Here is a 19,442-nt window from a genome sequence, read left to right as displayed (position 1 = left end):
TTTCCATAGGAAGTCAGAGGGGTCACTGTTACTTAATATAAAGCATCCTTCATGTTGTCTACCAGAATTCTAAATCCTACTGGCTGAGAAACAGACAAGGGTCCAAATTCTGCTCTCAGTTACACTAGGGTAAATCCAGAGTAATTCTGTTGAAGCTACTGGATTCACTCCAGATGTATACAGGTACAAACAGAACACAATCTGGTTCACAACTGACATAGACAGAAACAAAGAACTACTTCTTTAGACCTGTAAATCTCAAAACACACAAATGGGTAAAACCAGACCTATTATGACCAATCTTATTTCAAAAGGCTCATGAAAAAATGTAATCAGATTGCTTCAACCCAGAACAGACATGATAAATTTAGCATTAGTTGCAGAACATGAATGAGGAAACAGGCCTTAAGCAAACTATTTCTTGCCTCTCTATGAAATGCTCACACTCCAAGACCATACTTAAAGTGCTTTATAGAACACTAACTGAAGATCTTAAATCAAATACCTGTCTTACAAAAGGAAGCCAGTCTGCCAGTTACTACACAACTAACAGGATTTGTATATTCTTGTACAGTATTTCATTTGCCTTACCTTGTGGATCTGCCTTTTTGTAAGCATTCCCAGCATCCACAAAACCGATGGCTGCATCATGTTTACTCTGTAGTTGCATATGGAGCTTGGCTGCCTGACAAAATGCATTTCCTGCAGCTAGGAAAGAAATACAACAAAAAAGATTAATATTTCCAGTCTCATTTAATAAGCATGAATTTATGGACATGCCTCCAGTAAAAAGATGAGCACGTACTGCTTTCCACTACCTGAAGAACTTTAATAGATATGGCAACTATGCAAGTGGAAGAAAAGGCACATGAATTCCAGTGACCAAATCATGCTCTTAGATACATGTGCTTGTGATTTGTGGAGAACTGCTATCCTTAAGTGTGCAAAATCATGGTGTTAAGAACACATATGGCCAAATTTCAATGGACCTACAAAATTATAATTTTTTGACTGTGCACCCTGATGCACAAACAAAACTCTGTATTTGTATGCAAAAATCAGGTCATCATCAATAAAACTACCCCATTTGCTCAACAAATGTTTTCTTCCATGCACAGAAAGAGGAACATGCAGCGTAGGAGGCCCACTGAAAATTTAAGGTCACATTTTCAAAGAGACAGCTTTCCTTTTGCAGGTTCAATTTGCATATGCAAAATCTGCATCCTCACTTTTATGTCTGAAATTGGATGGTGGGTTCAACTCTGAATACTGCACCTCTACCAGATTTGTAGGTGCAATCAGGTAGTCAGAGGTGGATCATATAGATGTACTTTGACTTGTTATGCAATTAATTCTCTGGGTGTCAAACTGCAGCTGGAAACTGCACCTGAGAAAAGGGAGGCTGAGACCTCTCTCTTTTTGAAATTTTTAGTGCCTGCAACTTGATGGCAAATGAAGCAATAATATCACTTTCTTACTCCTGAAGGCATTCTGTGCCAAAAAAGTTAAAAATTCTGCACCAAAAATATAAAAATTCTGCACGCAATATTTTAAAATTCTGCAAATTTTCTTTGTCAAATAAATGTGGAGGCTCTAGCATGGCATTGGGGAACACAGGTCACTGGCTGCACAGATGTGGGCAATCACTATGCAGCTCCTCCCTTAGGACACGGCCTCAGCGGTGAGGCTGCACCCAATGCTGACATAGTGCAAGGACTAGGCCTGCCCCAGAAACACCCCAGGGCCCTGTCCCTCCGTGCCAGGTGCACCAGGTGTGGGCAGGCAGGCTCAGCAAGGCAGGATCCAAGTGTGGAGGGGCTCAGTGTGGGGGGATCGAGGTGTGGTTTGAGAGGGTTCTGTGTGGGGCAATCTGGGTGCGGGTGGCTCAGTGGGGGATCCGGGTGCAGGGGGGATCTGGATGCCCAGGAGCTTGTTGGGGGTTTCTGGATGCAATGGTAATGGGACTCTAGAGGGGGGTCCAGGTGAAGGTGGTTGGAGCTTAGCAGGGGGGTCGTGGTGGGGGAATAAAGCTGGGCGGGGGGTCTAGGTGTGGGGGGCTCAGTGGGGGGTCCAGATGCTGGGGGAGTGGGGCTCAGTGGGGTGGGGATCCAGGTGCGGGTGGCTTGTCAGGGTGGTCCAGGTGCAGGGGGAGTGTGACTCATTGGGGGGGTTCTGAGTGTGAGGGGGTAAGGTTTGGAGTGGGGCTCTGGATGCACGGGGGTTGGGCAGGTGGAGGGAGCAGCTCCCTGTACAGGGATCCCTCCCCCTGAAGCTGAGGATCAATGGGTGCAGGAAGCGGCAGTGGGCTGGGGTTGGAGTTCGCAGAGCTTCCTGCAGCTGGTGGAGAAATCTGGGGGTGGGTCTGAGTGGGCCCTGGATGCCATCCAAAGGAAGAGGAAGTCCTGTCCTTCCCAACCCAGCCGGGACTAGCAGCTGAGCCCAGCACAGGGTAGGAGTCACCAGCTGGGTCTTCCCCAGTCCCACCTCCTGCCTCACAGTGATTTTCCTCTCTGCCAGCTGCCCTGGGCATCCGAAACATGCAGCTGGGGAGGGTCGCATGACCGCTCTTGTGGCTTCCCTTTGCCTCCCCATCAGAAAGTCATTTTTCTGTGGGGAAGTAAAGAAATCTGTGGGGGACATAAATTCTTCGCGTGTACAGTGGCACAAAATTCTCCCAGGACTATGTTTCTGTTACTATTTCTACCCTATCCTAATACTGACCAATTCACACATTCAGAGTGTGCTACTCAGTAGTGTATGTGCATTTAGCAGGAGATTGACAAAAACACAAGTGACAGCTAGGCGCACTACTCCCAGTGACTTTCACTGGGAATTGGGCACCTCGTTTTTGTTTTGAAAGTCTCCCCCTTAACCTGTATGTTGATGGCACATCCAAGCATGATTTAGAGAGACGCAGATAAAAAGTTCGGGAAGAAGTAAACATTTTTTTCAGTTCCTCATCTCCCATTTGTTAAAGAAAAACTGGTGATATTTTGTCCCTTGTGAACAGAGTTTTCATTCCTTTTTTGTGAAAGGCTGAAGAGATACCAGTGTCTCAAATCCCAAGATTATTCCGTGCATAGGATGTTCACGTTTATCTTGGGAAATTTATATTTGCATCAATGTTTCCCACAGCCACCAAATATGGCACAGCATTTCAAACACAGAGCTAGCAATAACTATTCCACTTTTACAGTGCTACCACTTCCCCACAGCATAGCAGGGAACAGCTATTCTCCTTGGGTACCTCTGATTTATAGCTCATCCAGAATATTAGATAACTTTCAAGTTTCTGGCCTCAGGAAGAGTGTGTTTTACAAGCCTTAAAAGCAAATCAAATAGCCCAGGGAAGCGCCTCTTGAGCAACTTCTTTGTAGGCAACTAGCTTTAATTATTTTAAAATCATAATGTGAACGTGGACACAGGCTAGTTAACAAAACATTGTAAGTATTTCGGTCACCTCCCTTTCCCCACTCCCAACATTTAATTCATTCCAGAGAAAACTATGGGGGTTTGATGGTGTACAGAAATTATATTGCCATAGTCACTATTCCCATGGAAACACCCTACCAAGTGGAACTGTACATTGATAATTTGCAACAGGACGCTTGGGCATTCACAGGTCACTAAGCTGTTGGAAATGTTCTTAACCAATTATGCAAGCATGCAGCTGGGTATAAAGGTTTCCTTTCTTAAATTTTCCTGGCTCTGGGTAACTTATGACATTTCTCTCTCCCCACCCAAAATATGCAAGATAAAAAGCACAAGTGGAGGTGTAAAAAACAAAGGTTGCCCCTCGCTTGCCATGATACACAGATTTTTTCCCCCTACCAAGGCTTTAATTTGTTTGCTTGCATGTAGAATCATAGAACCACTGGGTTAAAAGGGACCACAAGGGTTATCTAATCTAACCCTCAGTCAAGATGCAGGATTTGTATCATCTAAATCATCCAAGACAGATGGCCATCCGGCCTCCTTTTGAAAACCTCCAGTGAAGGGCCTTTCACAACCTCCCAAGGCAGCCTGTTCCATTGTCCTACTGTTCTTACAGTTAGGAATGTATCTGTATAGCTCGTGCATGGTCTTTATCTCCAAGACGAAGCTCAAGCTTTCCTACAATTAACCTTACAGATGAAACAAACTACTTACCATTCCAGTTTTTGGCGATCTTGAACAAGTTTGCAGCCCTGGTGTACATTTCACAGGCTTCTTCTACCTTTGAATTTCCTCTAGAGGAAAAAAAAAGTGCAAGTCACTCAATTACTATTCGCACTGCAATGAAATATAGTCATTTGGGGGTGGGCTAAAACCCAAGAACAGAGTTTTGAATTTTATCTTCTGATTTGTTCCAATGACCTGGTCCTTCCAAACTTTGTTACCTAAATGGGCAGCTCATCCCATTGATTATACGCACAGTCTAGTCAGATCCTTGTTTTGTTCAATTAATTGCCACTGTGTTAGGGTTTTGGGAAGCGTGTTCCCCTGTTGTGTCATGCAAAGTTCCAACCCCTATAAAAAGTACCATTTCCAACACAAACACTCAAGTGTAAGAGCTTCCGATTTTCCTTCCTCAAGGACTGGTGTGAATAAAATCTGGATTACTAGGATGTTCCTGGCAAGGGAACATGAAGCAGTACCAGAAAGGTCCAAAACAGGCCCAGGTTCTCAGAAAGTATTTAGGCACCTAACTCCCATTCCTGGGCCTTAGTCTGTTTAAATTCAAGCAAATGCTTGCAGATTTTTTTCCTCACCAGCATTGGCCTAGTTGTAATCAACGACAACAACATACTGAAAGTTTTCACTCCAAAGAGAAAACAGCATGAGGTCAAACTCACTACTGTTTGTCAATCTTGTTTATCAACAATATACAGTAGAACCTCAGACTTATAAACACCTCAGGAAAGGAGGTTGGTTGTAACTCTGAAATGTTCGTAACTCGGAACAAAACGTTCTGGTGGTTCTTTCAAAAGTTTACACCTGAACATTGACTTAATACAACTTTGAATCTTTACGATGCAGAAGAAAAATTCTGCTTTCTCTTTTTTTTTTTAGTAGTTTACATTTAACACTGTACTGTATTTGCTTTTGAGGTGTCTGCTGCTGCCTGATTACATACTTCCGGTTCCAAATGCGGTATGTGGTTGACCGATCAGTTCGTAACTCTGAGGTTCTACTGTACAAGGAATAAGGACAACAATTAAAAGCCGCAGGGACTGGTTGAAGAGGTGACCCTGGGCCCAGAGTGTGTGACCAAGGCTGCTGGGATTGCTGGAACCAGTGGTAAAGGCCTGGCTGGAGGCTGGAACCAGCCTCTGGGCCCTGCTGGAGTCTCACACTGGAACTGAATTCTGCCTACTCCCCTCTGGAGCTGCTCTGTTAGGAACACAGGGGAAGCTGTGCTGTTTGTAGCTGTACTGAATGTTACTGTCAGAGGAGTTGAAGTAGCCAAGTGGATGGATGCCTTTGTCCAGGGGAAGAGAGACTATCCTTAGAACAGAAGCTGCAAAGTTTCCTCTCTAAGCAGGACTGGGGAGAAATTGAACAGAGGAAGCATCTTCTGGTTTTAACCTTCCTTTAGGGCTCTCTGCCATCTTGGGGCATTAGCTAGGAAGGGAGCTGCTGCACGTGGTGAAGCCAGGAACCCTTGAAAGGCCTGATGTTTCTAAGATAAAGGCCTTAAAACAAGGGAGAAAGGAAAAGATAAAAGAATTTTGGAGTGAACCCCCAAAATATAAAGATTTGCCTATGCTCTGTAATTCAGGACAGCAGGGACAGCGCAAGAGGCGTGGCGTGTGTGGGAGAGAGGAGGGACGGCATCAGATCAAACTGAAAGTATTTAATACCTACTTTGCACAGATGAAAGTGACTTCCCAACCTTGCCCGTTAGGTAGATTCACAGGCTGAAACTGGCATGAGGCAAACTAACCCAGGTTTTCCTAGAAGAGGGGAAATAAATCTCATCTGGTCAGGGGCGCTGGAACAATTTTTATAGTGGGGGTGCTGAGAGCCATTGAACCAAACTATAAACCCTGTAGTGAGCTACAGCTCACTTCATCGGATGCATACCGTGGAAACTGCAGTAGACATTATATATACACAGAGACCATGAAACAATACCTCCTCCCACCCCACTGTCCTGCTGGTAATAGCTTATCTAAAGTGATCATCAAGTTGGGCCATTTCCAGCACAAATCCAGGTTTTCTCACCCTCCGCCTACCCCCCCCCCCCACACACACACACAAACTCACTCTCCTGCTGGTAATAGCCCATCCAAAGTGACTACTCTCTTCACAGCTCAGGGTCTCAAGCCCAGCCAACCCTGTCAGCTTGAGAGCCCAAGCTCCAGCTCTGTGCCACAACATCCACACTCCTACTTTAAGCATGCTAACTCGAGCCCTGCAAATGCAAGTCTGTCTACCTGGGCTGGACAGACACAACTTTAGTGGCTTTTCTGAGGTTGATCCTGCAGGCTGATGAGCACTGCAGGAAGCGCAGAAAACCAGAAGTGTTAATGCCCAGCACTCACCATCTGCACAGGACCTGTGCAGAAAGGCTGCTTTCAGTATGCCTTGCACTGCACACAGCCCTGCTGAATAGGAGAAGAGAGGAAGTAGGCGTGATTGGAGGGGATTGGGAGGGTGGGAAGAAAGGTCAGAGGTAAAGCCAGGATTCGGTGTTTAAAGCACAATCCAGTGACTGCAAATGTTCTTGTAGGCTCACCAGACTGCAGATCCCCCTCAGCTACTTTCTCTCACTGGAGAGCGATTAACAAAGCACTCTGATCAGCAGCACTACCTACAGCTCAGCACCACTCTCTCACAACCCTCTTCTATACCCCTACAAGACTGAGCCCATAATTACTTATAAGCACTAAAGTTACAAAGAGCTTCCCAAAGCATCCAAGAACTGCTACAACCTCATTTAGAATCATGTTTTATAACTGACTGGTCATGGTGCACTACATTTTATAGAGAATCTTGTCAGACATATTGTATGGAGGAGAATTCTAGTCTTTTTCTCAGTGTGTTGAGGACATTCGCCTGTTCTAACTTTAGGTGTGGAATAAGAGGGAAAGAAAAAAATCCCAAACTGAAGAAGAAGTTCTGCACCCGCACAAAAGACCAAGCACTGAAATATAAACCCCAAAAGTGAAACTCAGTCTAACTCCCACTCAAATTGGCAACTGTGAAACACACAAGATACTCCCCAAGGAAAGAATCCAAGCAAGCCAAAGTACAAATTGACGTTCCAAACCGTGGAATCAATGTTCTAATAGTGTTTATCACGGTAAGTGTTTTATGCTGTGAAGCTTGCTAATTATTAATGTAGATCTGGTTCTGAAACCTACATGCAGCTACCTGACATTGAATGCTTAAGATGCCCCTTTAACCTGGTCTCCTGTGAACTCAAAAATTCTGAATAAGCAAACAGAAAATAAACAGAGGTCTGAAGTACACTTCACTGGTGTAGCTATTGTAGCACAAGCTATAATTAAATAACGTGTTAGTTTTTCCAGTATCATTACACCAATTGTTTTCAATATTATCTTTTACTTTGCTAACACTAACGGCCAGACCCATCAAACACCAATGTGAGCTTTGTGTAAAGACTGGAAGTAGATTATGGTTCTCTAAACTCTAAGGACAATTTAAGGGACATTGGTTTAGAGGACTGTGAGCCAAGACTTCAGGTCCCAAATTAAGTTTCAACAGGGCAACTCACATGCTTTAAGTTAGGTATGGTCTTATGTACCTTGTGGAATCGTGACCTCTATCTCCAGCTATGTCACTGACCCAGTGTCACCTCCTGGATGAAGTCACGCAAGTGACTTTGTCTCAGTTTACCCATTTGTAAAATGCGTATGTTACTTAAGTAGAGGAAAACGTACATATGCTTACCCTTAAACCATACACTGAAGAAAAATATCTTCAAGGTGGCCCTCTGGTTCTCCATGCATTCCCTCACAGGATACTTCTGAAATTACGTGCAAGCCTCTTTGGGCACTGTTTCAGGAGGATAACTTTGCAAGCTACAGTGACTTACTAAATCAGGAAGTAGTCTATATGTATAACCATTTCAATCTCAGTTATATGTTAAACTAAATCGTTTTCACTCCCTACCTATCTACAGGACTTTACTATGCTGGAGAAAAGGAAAAATTTGTGTCTGAATTCTTCCCCCAAAGCTACAGGAAGGCTGAAGCCTCATTAGCAGATATATGAACCTTACTATCTCAAAGAATAAAAGCTCTTTGTAAGTGCATACTATTATTAAACAGACCTGTCCAACTAGTTAACAAACACTCAATTTCTGATAAGCCATATCTTTGGCATTCTCTTTTCTACTCCATGATTAATTTGCGGCATTTTTATTACAATGGCAGCATCTAAACATAAATTGTCATCTCTGTGTAGATAACACTGATATGTTGAAAAGGCTTAACACAAAGGCTCATATTCTTTTCTCAACTGCACCAGTGCAAATCCTGAAAACCTAAATATAGAGGTGGCTACCCATTCCCTCTATAATAAGTCCTGTGAAGTCAATGGCAATTGTGTGAATACAACACATGTAAATCCGGAATAAAGAAAATAATTTGGACCAAAACATCTATTGCAGAAGAACTTTTCCTATTTAATATGAGCCAAGTTCTTCCTTAACTAAATGGGGTTGCAGGAGAAGAGTGATGGAAAAAAATTAGCCTTGCTTGGACAAATACCTGTAGGCATTGAGCAACATGAGCAGAAAGGTTTCAGAGTGGTAGCTGTGTTAGTCTGTACCAGCAAAAACAACGAGGAGCCCTTGTGGCACCTTGGAGACTAACACATTTATTTGGGCATAAGCTTTCATGGGCTAAAACCCAGATGCACAGAGTGGAAAATACAGTAGAAAGGTATAAATACACAGCATATGAAAAGATGGGAGTTGACTTACCAAATGGGGGGTCTGTGCTAACAAGCCAATTCAATTAAGGTGGAAGTGGGCTATTCTCAACAGTTGACAAGAAGGGGTAGAAATGATGCAGGAAAATAATTACCAAAACTTAAAAATAAATAAATAAATAAACAAACACCATTTAAGTTCCTAAGTGACAACACCGTAATTACCTACTAAATTATTTATGAAACTTAAGCACTTAAAAACAAAGAAATGAATAAAGATATCATAATTCTTACACTGCCCACATAATATACACATGCATATTATTCTCATCAAGTATAAATAATGCATATTTCATCACAACAATATTCACTCTGACTCATGGACTTTTTTAATCTTAATTTTCTGAATCTCAATATTTTCTTTCAGGGATATCAGAAAATCCATGTTTTTAATTGGCAGTACAAGTTTCATGTAAAATACATATAACTGCGCTTTTTAAAGAATAACTATTTAATAGAAAAACAGTTTTATATTGATTTATGCTAACTTTATGTATAAATGTGTACATAGCGCCAATTTACTCCGATCCCGGGGGGTGCTCGAGCCCCGCTGTGCCCCAGGCCCCGCCCCACTCCACCCCCACACCTTCCCCCCAATCCCCACCCCCGCCCTGCCTCTCCCCACCCCCACTCTGCCCCAGGCCCTGCCCACACCCCTTCCACTTTCCCTTCCCCCTCCCCCAAGCCACCACCCTGCCTCTTTCCAGCCCCACCCCACCTCTTTCCGCCTCCTCCCCTTGCCTCTTCCTGCCCCTGCTCCGCCCCCTCCTCCCAGTGCCTCCTGCATGCTGTGGAACAGCTGATTGTGGCAGGCAAGAGGCTCTGGGCTGGGGGGAAGAGCCGATCAGCAGGGCCGCGGCGGGCGGGAGGCGCTGGGGGAGGGGGGCGATGCTGACCCGCAGGGCTGCCAGTGGGTACCGAGCACCCCCTATTTTTTTCCCCGTGGGTGCTCCAGGGCCGGAGCCCCCGTGGAGTCGACACCTCTGTATGTGTAGCGAGCTGTGTCATCTTCACTCGTATAGGACTGTAACTATGGCTACATCTGCACTTGGAACCGGAGGTGTGGTTCCCAGCTCGAGCTGACATGCTCACACTAGCTCACACTAAACAGTATTGTAGCTGCAGTAGGACAGGCAGCAGCAAGCGGTAGCCCAGACTAGCTGACATGATTACAAACCCGCCCAGGCTCCATGGGCTTTTAATCGGGGCAGCTAGGCCAGGCCACCACTTGCTGTTGCCCGTGTTACAGTTACACTGTTGTTTTTAGCATGCTAGCTCGATAAGAAAAAAGTTGATGAAAGGCAACCATCTTGAATGAAAATGTCATGCCACTAGTTAATACGAATTCCTGTTTCTACTCTTTGTTGACTCTGGCTAGATTCTCGACTTGAATAATACAAATATAAATTAGGGCTTTTATGGCCCCATAAGCTACTGTGGAGTATTTTCCTCTTTATAAATCTTAAACACACTGGGCTTAAAACTGTCATTGACTTCAGTGGGGCCAGGATTTCACCATCAAGTCTTTTGCTTCTTAAACACCTACTGTAGAAGGATTAAAAGTGAAAATTAAACAACACGGAAAGCGGTTGTGGTTCACTAGAGACATGTAATGAAGCAAGATCCAGTCATTCAGATTTTTCTTATGACTAGTAATGCTCTTCAGAAAGGCCTTTGTTTAACTGTCACCAGTGACATACCACCAAAGAAATGGGTTCAGACCCTGAAACTGAATCCACACAGAGAGACCTTTAACCCCTCAAGGATCCAATTACAGGGCCGGGGCCCCTCAACTGGAAAAGAAGATTTTTCAGCACAATTTGTATCTTGAATGAATAAGACCCTCTTATATTATCTCTTGCTGAAAAAAACTGATCCTTTCACAGAACAAGGCTTCATACAAAAATGTTGCTATTTTGACCGTTTGTTCTTGGTACATTAAAATGTTTTCCGGACTCTGGGCCTGACCCAAACCCTACTGAACTCAACCCCACACCCCACCCCACTGACTTCAATGGGCTTTGGATCAGGCCCTACAGTTTAGTTTTGAGAAAAGACAACTGAAGGGGGAGCTGATAAATCTTCAAATATGTTAAGGGCTGTAATAAAGAGGATGGTGGATCAATTGTTCTCCAAGTCCACTGAAGGTAGGACGAGAAGTAATGTGCTTAATCTAAAGCAAGGGAGATTTAGATCAGATATGAGCAAGAACTTTCAAACTATGCAGGCTGTTACGTTTTGGAATAGGTTTCCAAGGCAGGTTGTGGAATTCCCATCATTGGAAATTTTTAAGATCGGGCTGAACAGACATCTGTCAGGCATGGTTCAGGACTATGCTTACTTGATCCTACCTCAGCACAAAGGGCTGGACTTGATGAGTTCTCAATGTCCTTTCCAGCTCTAAATTTCCATGATTCCCTTACTTATACATGTAGTTCCCATTAAGCAGGCGTACTTGTGTGCGTAAGGGAAGGCAGGATCAGGCCCTAAAAAGGCAATTGCACTGGAGAAAGAATAGTACTCCACAAAGACTTCCAATTTTCCTTTAAATTTTCCGGGCTACCCCTTAAATAACTTTTATTTTTTTAGAAACCCTTTCTTGCAGTTTATAAACAACTGAAATGTAATTAAAACAATTGGGGCAGCGGGAAGAAGAGTGAGAGGAAAGGAGGAAGAAAGGGTAGAAAAACAGGGATATTGCTGCAGACAGTATAAGGCACAGGTAAAAATGCTTTCTTCTCAAGGAGCCCAAAAGCTAAAAAAAAAAAAAAACTTACTTGCGGATGCACGCAGTATACAGAGTCATTTAAAAAAAATTAAAATATAGACGAAGTTTTAAGCCAAAGTATCTGGTAAGATCAACAAACACAGATTCAACAAGGCCAGAAGGGACCAATGTGATCATCTAGTCTGGTCTCCTGTATAACACAGGCCATCGAACTTCCCCAGAATAATTCCTAGAGAAGATCTTTTAGGAAAAAAAAAAATCCAGTCTCGATTTAAAAATTGTTCATGATAGAGAATCCACCATGACCCTTGCTCAGTTGTCCCAATGGTTAATTCCTCTCACTGTTAAAAATGTATGCCTTATTTCTATTCTGCATTTGTCTAGTTTCAACTTCCCACCATTGGATCATGTTGTACCTTTCTCGGCTAGACTGAAGAGCCAATGTCAAATATCCGTTCCGCATATAGGTATTTATAGACTGGGATCAAGTCATCCCTTAACCTTCTCTTTCTTAAGCTAAACAGATTGAGCTCCTTAAGTCTATCACTATAAGGCATGTTTTCTAATCTTTTAATCATTTCTCATGGCTCTTCTCTGAATCCTCTCCAATTTATTAACTTTCTACTTGAACTGTGGCACCAGAACTGGACACAGTATTCCAGCAGCAGTCACATCAGTGCCAAATGCAGAGGCAAAATAGCTTCTTTACGACACTCAAGATTTGCTGTTTGTGCACCGAACAATCACATTAGCCCTTTTGGCCACAGCATTGCACTGGGAGCTCATGGTCAGCGGTTTATCCACCATGACCCCAAAATCTTTTTCAGAATCACTGCTTCCACGGATTACTCTGGGCCGATTTCTGCACCAAAAAATTAAAAATATTCTGCAAAAATCTGCTATTTTATTTCTCAAAATAACACAATATAGTCACACCAGTTTCAATTATTCTGGTAATTTATTTAAAAATATCTGTCAGCAAGTATGTCTGTAACAATACAGACAACAAAAAAGATTCAGGAAATGTTTTTTGACAGATTCCTTACTAGGCATATTAATATAGAACTCTGAGTAATAATTCATTTAAACTATGATACAGAAAAAGTACTTTCCGCACCCCCTCAGAAGAAGTACAAAGGCTTGGGGGAGTCAGGAGTAAAGGAGGAGCTAAGGGAGAGGGAAGTAATTACTAGGAAGGAGCCTGGGTATGAACTTGGAGGGTTTTGGGTGTGGGTAGGAAAAGTATGGAACAGGTTTTTTGGGTGGGTGGGTGGGGAGGGATTGTTAGGGAGCCTCCCCCATCCAGACCCTGACTGACCCCTAGCCTCTCCCATTCAGTCAGGCATATCTACCCCAGTCCCCATGTGTCCCTGTACCCCCATGTGTCCTTGCACCTCCCTCACCCCATGTGTCCCTCCTTCCCCACTCATACAACCACTCCCCTCATCCCCATGTGGCCCTACACCCCCACTCAGCCACCCCCATGTGGCCCTGCACCCCCTCCTCCTGTCCCCATGAGTCCCTGCACCCTTTCAGGAAGCCCCCTCCCCCATCCACCTCTGCACCTCCTCCCCCTGCCCCCATATGTCTCTGTGCCCCGACTCAGCAACCCCCTTCCATCATATGTCCCAGCACCCCCTCTCCCACCCCAATGTCGCCCTGCGCCTCCACTCCCATTCAGCCCCTGCCCATCTGTCCTCCCCACTAGCCCTTATGAACCCCAGCCTGTGACCCCCTAGCAGCCCCATATGCCCCACGCTGTCCGTCTCCCCATATCTTCTGTCTCCTGACCTGGCCCCACCAGCGCTGTGAAGAAGGTAACCGCAGCTGGGGCTCGCCCTGGAGCCACCGCTCTGCTCTAGCGCCACAGCAGCCCCTGGTGGCCAAAAAGCATAACTGTAGCAACTTTCCCACAGAAGTTATTTTCTGCAGGGAAAATAATTATGCATGGCACATTAATTATGCATACACAGTGGTGCGGAATTCCCCCAGGAATAAAGGATAGAATCCCCATCCTCTATGTATGGCCTATAGTCTTTGTTCCTAGATGTATACATTTACATGTAGTTGTATTAAAATGCATATTGTTTGCTTGCACCCAGTTTAGCAAGTAACCCAGATTGCTCTGTATCAGTGACCTGGCCCCTTCACTATTTACCACTCCCCCAATTTGTGTATCATCTGCAAACGTTATCAATGATGATTTTATGTTTTCCTCTAGGTCACTGATAAAAAAGTTAAATAGCATAAGGCCAAGTACCGATCCCGGCAGGACCCTCCTAGAAACTGACCCTCTCAATGATTCCCCACTTATAATTAAATTTTGAGATTTATCAGTTAGCCAGCTTTTAATCCCTTTAATGTGTGTCATGTTAATTTTATATCATTCTAGTTTATTTTTTAATCAAAATGTCATTTGATATCAAGTCAAACATCTTACAGAAGCCTAAGTACATTACATCAACGCTATTACATTTATTAACCAAATTTTTAATCTCATCAAAAAATATATCAAGTTAGCATGACAGGATCTATTTTCCATACATCAGTGTCTATTGGCATTAATTATATCACTTCATTTAATTTTTTACTAGTTGAATCCCATATCAGCCACTCTATTATCTTCCCCAGCATCGGTGTCCGACTAATAGGACTATAATTACCTGTCACCCCACTCACCCTTTTAAAATATCAGCGCAGTATTAGTTTTATTTCGGTCTTGTAGAACTTCCTTAGTGTTTCAAAACATATTGAAAAATCAACATTAATGGTCCAGCAAGATCTTTTAAAACTCTTGGATGCAAGTTATCTGGACCTGCTGATTTTAAAATGTCGGAGTTTAGAAGTTGCTGTTTAACACCCGCCTGAGATACTAGAGGAACGGAAAAAGTGTTATCAACATCATATAATAGGACTTCATTATTTGTTTTACTCCCCAAATACAGAACAGAAATATTTATTGAAAACTTCTACCATTTCTGCTTTAATTACTTATATTTCTACCATTTCCAACTAGCAATGGACCAATACCACTGTTAGAATTTGTTTTGTTCCTAACAGACTTAGAAAAACCTCCTCCTTATTGTCCTTAAGTCTGATGCCACAGATTTCTTCCCGAATCCCTTTGCTTCCTTTACCAATATTCTATAATTCCTAGGTTCAGATTTATATTCATTATTATCAACTTCCCCTTCCTTCCACTTGCTATATACTGTGGCATTCACTTACCCTCTAAACCAGGTCAGTTTTTTTAACCAATACAACTTTCTTCCTCAATTGTGGCTTTTGGGGCATCTAGTTGGGAACAATTCCCAATTATCATTCACATTTTTCTGATTAAATTCTTCCTCCCAGCTGATTTGGCTCATAACTATTGTAAGCTTTGTGAGACTGGCCCTTTTAAAGCACCAAGTATATATGTTACTGGTCTGGACTATACTCTGTTAGTCTGATGAAATATAGACATATGCAATATTTAAACTTCAAATCTTGAATAAAATTCCTCACATGAAATTTGTTTTATTGAGAGGCCAAACGAACAAATACTTAGGCCTTGTCTACATACAAACTTTCAGCAGTTTAGTTAAGCTGATTTAGTAAAAATGGTGCAAACCCCTGTTTGGACATTCTTATTTTGGTTTAAGAGCTACTTATTTCAGTTTAGCTTCAACCTGTTAATAACGGAATTAAGCTAAATCAAAATAAGCTCTTTTTGCACCAGGTTAATAAAAATCAGTATAGAAATCACACCTTAAGTTTAACTCTGCATATAAACTAGCCCTTACAAAGGCAAGATTCAAGCTGTTGGAATCAATGTACATGTTAATTTAAAAGTAGGTTACTGCCTTTGACTAATGCTACCCATAAAATAATTCATTAAAGCAAACAGGCAAAAAACTCACTAAAGGCCTTGCCTTGTACCATGATCTCAGAGTAAACACATTAAGAGTTAAATCTTGCTCAGCGCAGAAGAAATTATATTTAATTTAGGGGATTAACATTTTCGTATGGATATAATCAAGTGAAACATTATTTTTGTTCCAACAGACTAGCAGGCCTTCCCCACTGCTCACAGCAGAGAACATTTTTCCTCTGTGAAAGAGGGAAATTAACTTTCAATTCCTTGTTTCCTAAATAACAGACTCACTTCATAACATTAAAGAAACCTCCGTCATAGCAGTAGCAGCAATGTGGTTCCAATCCCCTTAGCCTTCTGTAGGAAGGATACCAGAATCATTCATATTTGAACTAACAGCCTAATGGGATTAGATACACGCTAGGTAATTAACTGATCTTCTGATCAATACTGTTTACAAACCTTACCAACCTTTATTCCAGAAATATGACAATTTCAGCATCAGATTATGTCTCTCCAGAAAGGAGAGAGATTCAAAAATTGACAGACACACATAAAATACCTTTAAAGTACTGGTTAAAAGTCAGGAGTTATTATTATGACTGTAATGATGCATTTGCTGCTCTGTGGCATATCAGATGATGATATTAGAGGGGCAGAAGAGGAGAAATCATCATTCTCCATTGTAAAGCTCCAATAACGCAGAGCAGCCACCTCCACTGCCACTAGAGAATTATCAAAAGCAAGCCTCCTCACTGTACAGAAACCTGGATTATGGGCTAAAAATGCTACTTCCTTCCGAAGCAACTAATCACTATGGTGATTTCTTAACATAAATGATGTCTGCTAAGCAACAACTTTGAAAGAAAGAGAAAGAGGGGTAAATGCAGGATGTTTCCCCACAACCCCATCTCACCCATCAAAAGCTTTCATCACTGCAGAGGGCTCAGTGATCCCACTCCACACCCGGCTTTGACACGTACCGTCATCATGTACAAAGCACTGGAACTTTTGCATCCGTACAAGGCATGACGACATATAGGCGACGGGGGGGTGGAAATTATACAGATACAGCCAGGGAACAACGAGCTAAAGGCAACGTTTTGTTCTCGTCCCCTTCCCTCCTAGTAGCAACACAGCAGAGAGAAGGAAGCTTTTTCCCCCATGGCAGGCCTGGGAGGGAAGTAGAGGGATTTTCCTGCGTACCGTCTGTGTAAGGACACCATGGGCAATCCTTATGTTATCGATCAATACCTGTAGGGTGGCAGGAATAAAGCCGTCTGTGAATTACCAGGGTGCACGCAGGAACCGGGCACAATTAAGAGAGGCACCTCTAGGGCGGCACCAATACCGCCGCGTGTGACTCACCAGGGTGCACACTTACTGGAGAGGCAGCTCCAGGAGGGCACCAAGGCAGCCGATCGTGAAGGAGGCGTGTGGGTGTGCACGTAAATATTCGCAAAAAGACAAGGAGGACTTGTGGCACCTCAGAGACGAACCCATTTATTTGAGCCTGAGCTTTCGTGAGCTGCAGCTGAATGCATCCGATGAAGTGAGCTGTAGCTCAGGAAAGCTCAGGCTCAAATAAATGGGTTCGTCCCTGAGGTGCCACAAGTCCTCCTGTTCTTTTTGCCAATACAGACTAACACGGCTGCTACTCGGAAACACGTAAATATTGTACATCTCTCTCTCTCTCACACACACACACACACACACGCGAGTCATATGCCTCGCTAATGTCTGCGCACGAGCCTAGTGCTCACACCTGTCCCCACACGTCCCCGCCGCGCACGTCCCAGCGCCCCCCCCCCCCGGGGACACAAACAGACAGACAGACAGACAGACAGAGAGCGACCCCCGCCCCGCCCCGCCCCGCGCTCACCCGAAGAGCCCCCTGAGGAAGGAGTGCGAGGACTTGACCCGCTTCTCGGCCTCGGCCATGAGCTGCACGGCCTCGCGCTCCTTGCCGCTGCTGTCCATGGCGCCGGCTCTGAGGGGATGCGCGGGCCCGGCCCGGCCCTGCCGCCGCCGCTCGCCCGCCCCGCGCCTCACGCCGGGGGAGAGCCGAGCCGAGCCGAGCCGAGCGGTGTCGGGAGATGTAGGCGGGGTGGGGGGGGGGGGCGCAGGCTGCGGCGGGGGCTGGGCTGCGTGTGTGAGAGAGAGAGAGAGAGACGCCGTCACTGAGCCTGTGGCTGTGAGGGTGTCAGTGTGTGAGGACAGTGTGAGTGTGCGTGCGCGTGTAACAACCAGCGTGTGTGTATGACTGCGTGCAAACGTGACGGTCTATGTGTGGCGGTGGTGTTAGGGGGAGGGGTGTATAATGGTGTCAGTGTGTGACTGTCTCCGTGTGTGTGTGTGTGTGATTATATCCCTGTGTGATACTGTCAGTGTGTGTGTGATTGACAGTATCACACAGGGACATAATCTCACACACACACACACACACTGACAGTATCACACAGGGATATAGTGTGTGTGTGTGTGTGTGTGTGATGGTCTCAGTGTGTGATTGTGTCAATGTGTCTGATTATGTCCCTGTATGATACTGTCAGTGTGCGTGTGTGTGATTATATCCCTGTGTGATACTGTCAGTGTGTGTGTGATTGACAGTATCACACAGGGACATAATCTCACACACACACACACACACTGACAGTATCACACAGGGATATAGTGTGTGTGTGTGTGATGGTCTCAGTGTGTGATTGTGTCAATGTGTCTGATTATGTCCCTGTATGATACTGTCAGTGTGCGTGTGTGTGATTATATCCCTGTGTGATACTGTCAGTGTGTGTGTGATTGACAGTATCACACAGGGACATAATCTCACACACACACACACACTGACAGTATCACACAGGGATATAGTGTGTGTGTGTGTGTGTGTGTGTGATGGTCTCAGTGTGTGATTGTGTCAATGTGTCTGATTATGTCCCTATATGATACTGTCAGTGTGCGTGTGTGTGATTATATCCCTGTGTGATACTGTCAGTGTGTGTGTGATTGACAGTATCACACAGGGACATAATCTCACACACACACACACACTGACAGTATCACACAGGGATATAGTGTGTGTGTGTGTGTGTGTGTGATGGTCTCAGTGTGTGATTGTGTCAATGTGTCTGATTATGTCCCTGTATGATACTGTCAGTGTGCGTGTGTGTGTGTAATTGTGTCTGTATGTGATGGTGTCAGAGTGAGTGTGTGTGGTGATGTCAGTGTGTGTGTGCACGCACCATGGTGTCAGTGTGTGATTTTTGTCAGTGTGACACTGTCACTGTGTGTCTGATATTTAATATTATAATTTAATGTAATGTTTTGACACTATCAGAATGAAATGTTTTTATCTTATCGAAGTGAAACAATTTGACAGTACTGAAACAAAGCTTTTCAGTGTTTTCGAATCGACATTTTTTGGAATTTACATTTTGTGGAAAATTTTGACATTTTGAACAAAAACAAACTTCAAAATGTCAGAATTTCCCACAGAACTGAAATTCCATTTTCCAACCAGATCTAGTTTTAGGCTTTCACCCTAGAATGTCCTAGTGTCCTGCAATACCTGCAATCAACACTGAGTAAAGTTATACAGTGAAGGTATTAAGAGACATATCTATGAAAGAACATGGTTTTACAAGAAAAATAAATTGGGATTAGCTGGATGTACTGTATTTTTCCATAACCATTTTCAAATGTCTTCACATGTGAAACAAGCAATTTTGCATTTGGAAGAGGACTTTCACTTGCCTACTTTCTATAATTTATGATAATGCTAAATGCAACTGAATACACATCTCTAATGAATGAAATCATTCTGAATGACATAGTTCATGGCAATACATAGCATGGGACCTAACCCTTAATTGTTACATTAAGGGTATATCTGAACTGAAATTAGATACCGGTGTTTGG

At 43.7% G+C, this 19,442-nt stretch overlaps 1 protein-coding gene across 2 annotated transcripts in view; it reads right to left on the bottom strand.

Annotated features, from left to right (window-relative positions):
- Window positions 1-17,763, bottom strand: part of NAPB (NSF attachment protein beta) — a 34,953-nt gene extending 17,190 nt beyond the window's left edge. Inside the window, exons 1-3 of one of the 2 annotated variants that reach the window (XM_073339704.2) lie at window positions 17,410-17,763; window positions 4,150-4,229; window positions 592-708 (exon numbers count right to left, since the gene is read on the bottom strand). In XM_073339704.2, the coding sequence (XP_073195805.1) occupies window positions 592-708; window positions 4,150-4,229; window positions 17,410-17,507 (295 nt within the window). In that variant the 5' untranslated portion in view covers window positions 17,508-17,763. The remainder of the gene's footprint in view (window positions 1-591; window positions 709-4,149; window positions 4,230-17,409) is intronic. The other variant, XM_073339703.2, reaches the window with a different exon arrangement.
- Window positions 17,764-19,442: the final 1,679 nt, after the last annotated feature.

This window comes from Lepidochelys kempii, chromosome 3 (genome assembly GCF_965140285.1).
Source record: "Lepidochelys kempii isolate rLepKem1 chromosome 3, rLepKem1.hap1, whole genome shotgun sequence".
Taxonomy (NCBI): Eukaryota; Metazoa; Chordata; order Testudines; family Cheloniidae; genus Lepidochelys; species Lepidochelys kempii.
Note: the sequence above shows the minus strand (reverse complement) of the source record. Positions and strands in the feature narration are given on the sequence as shown.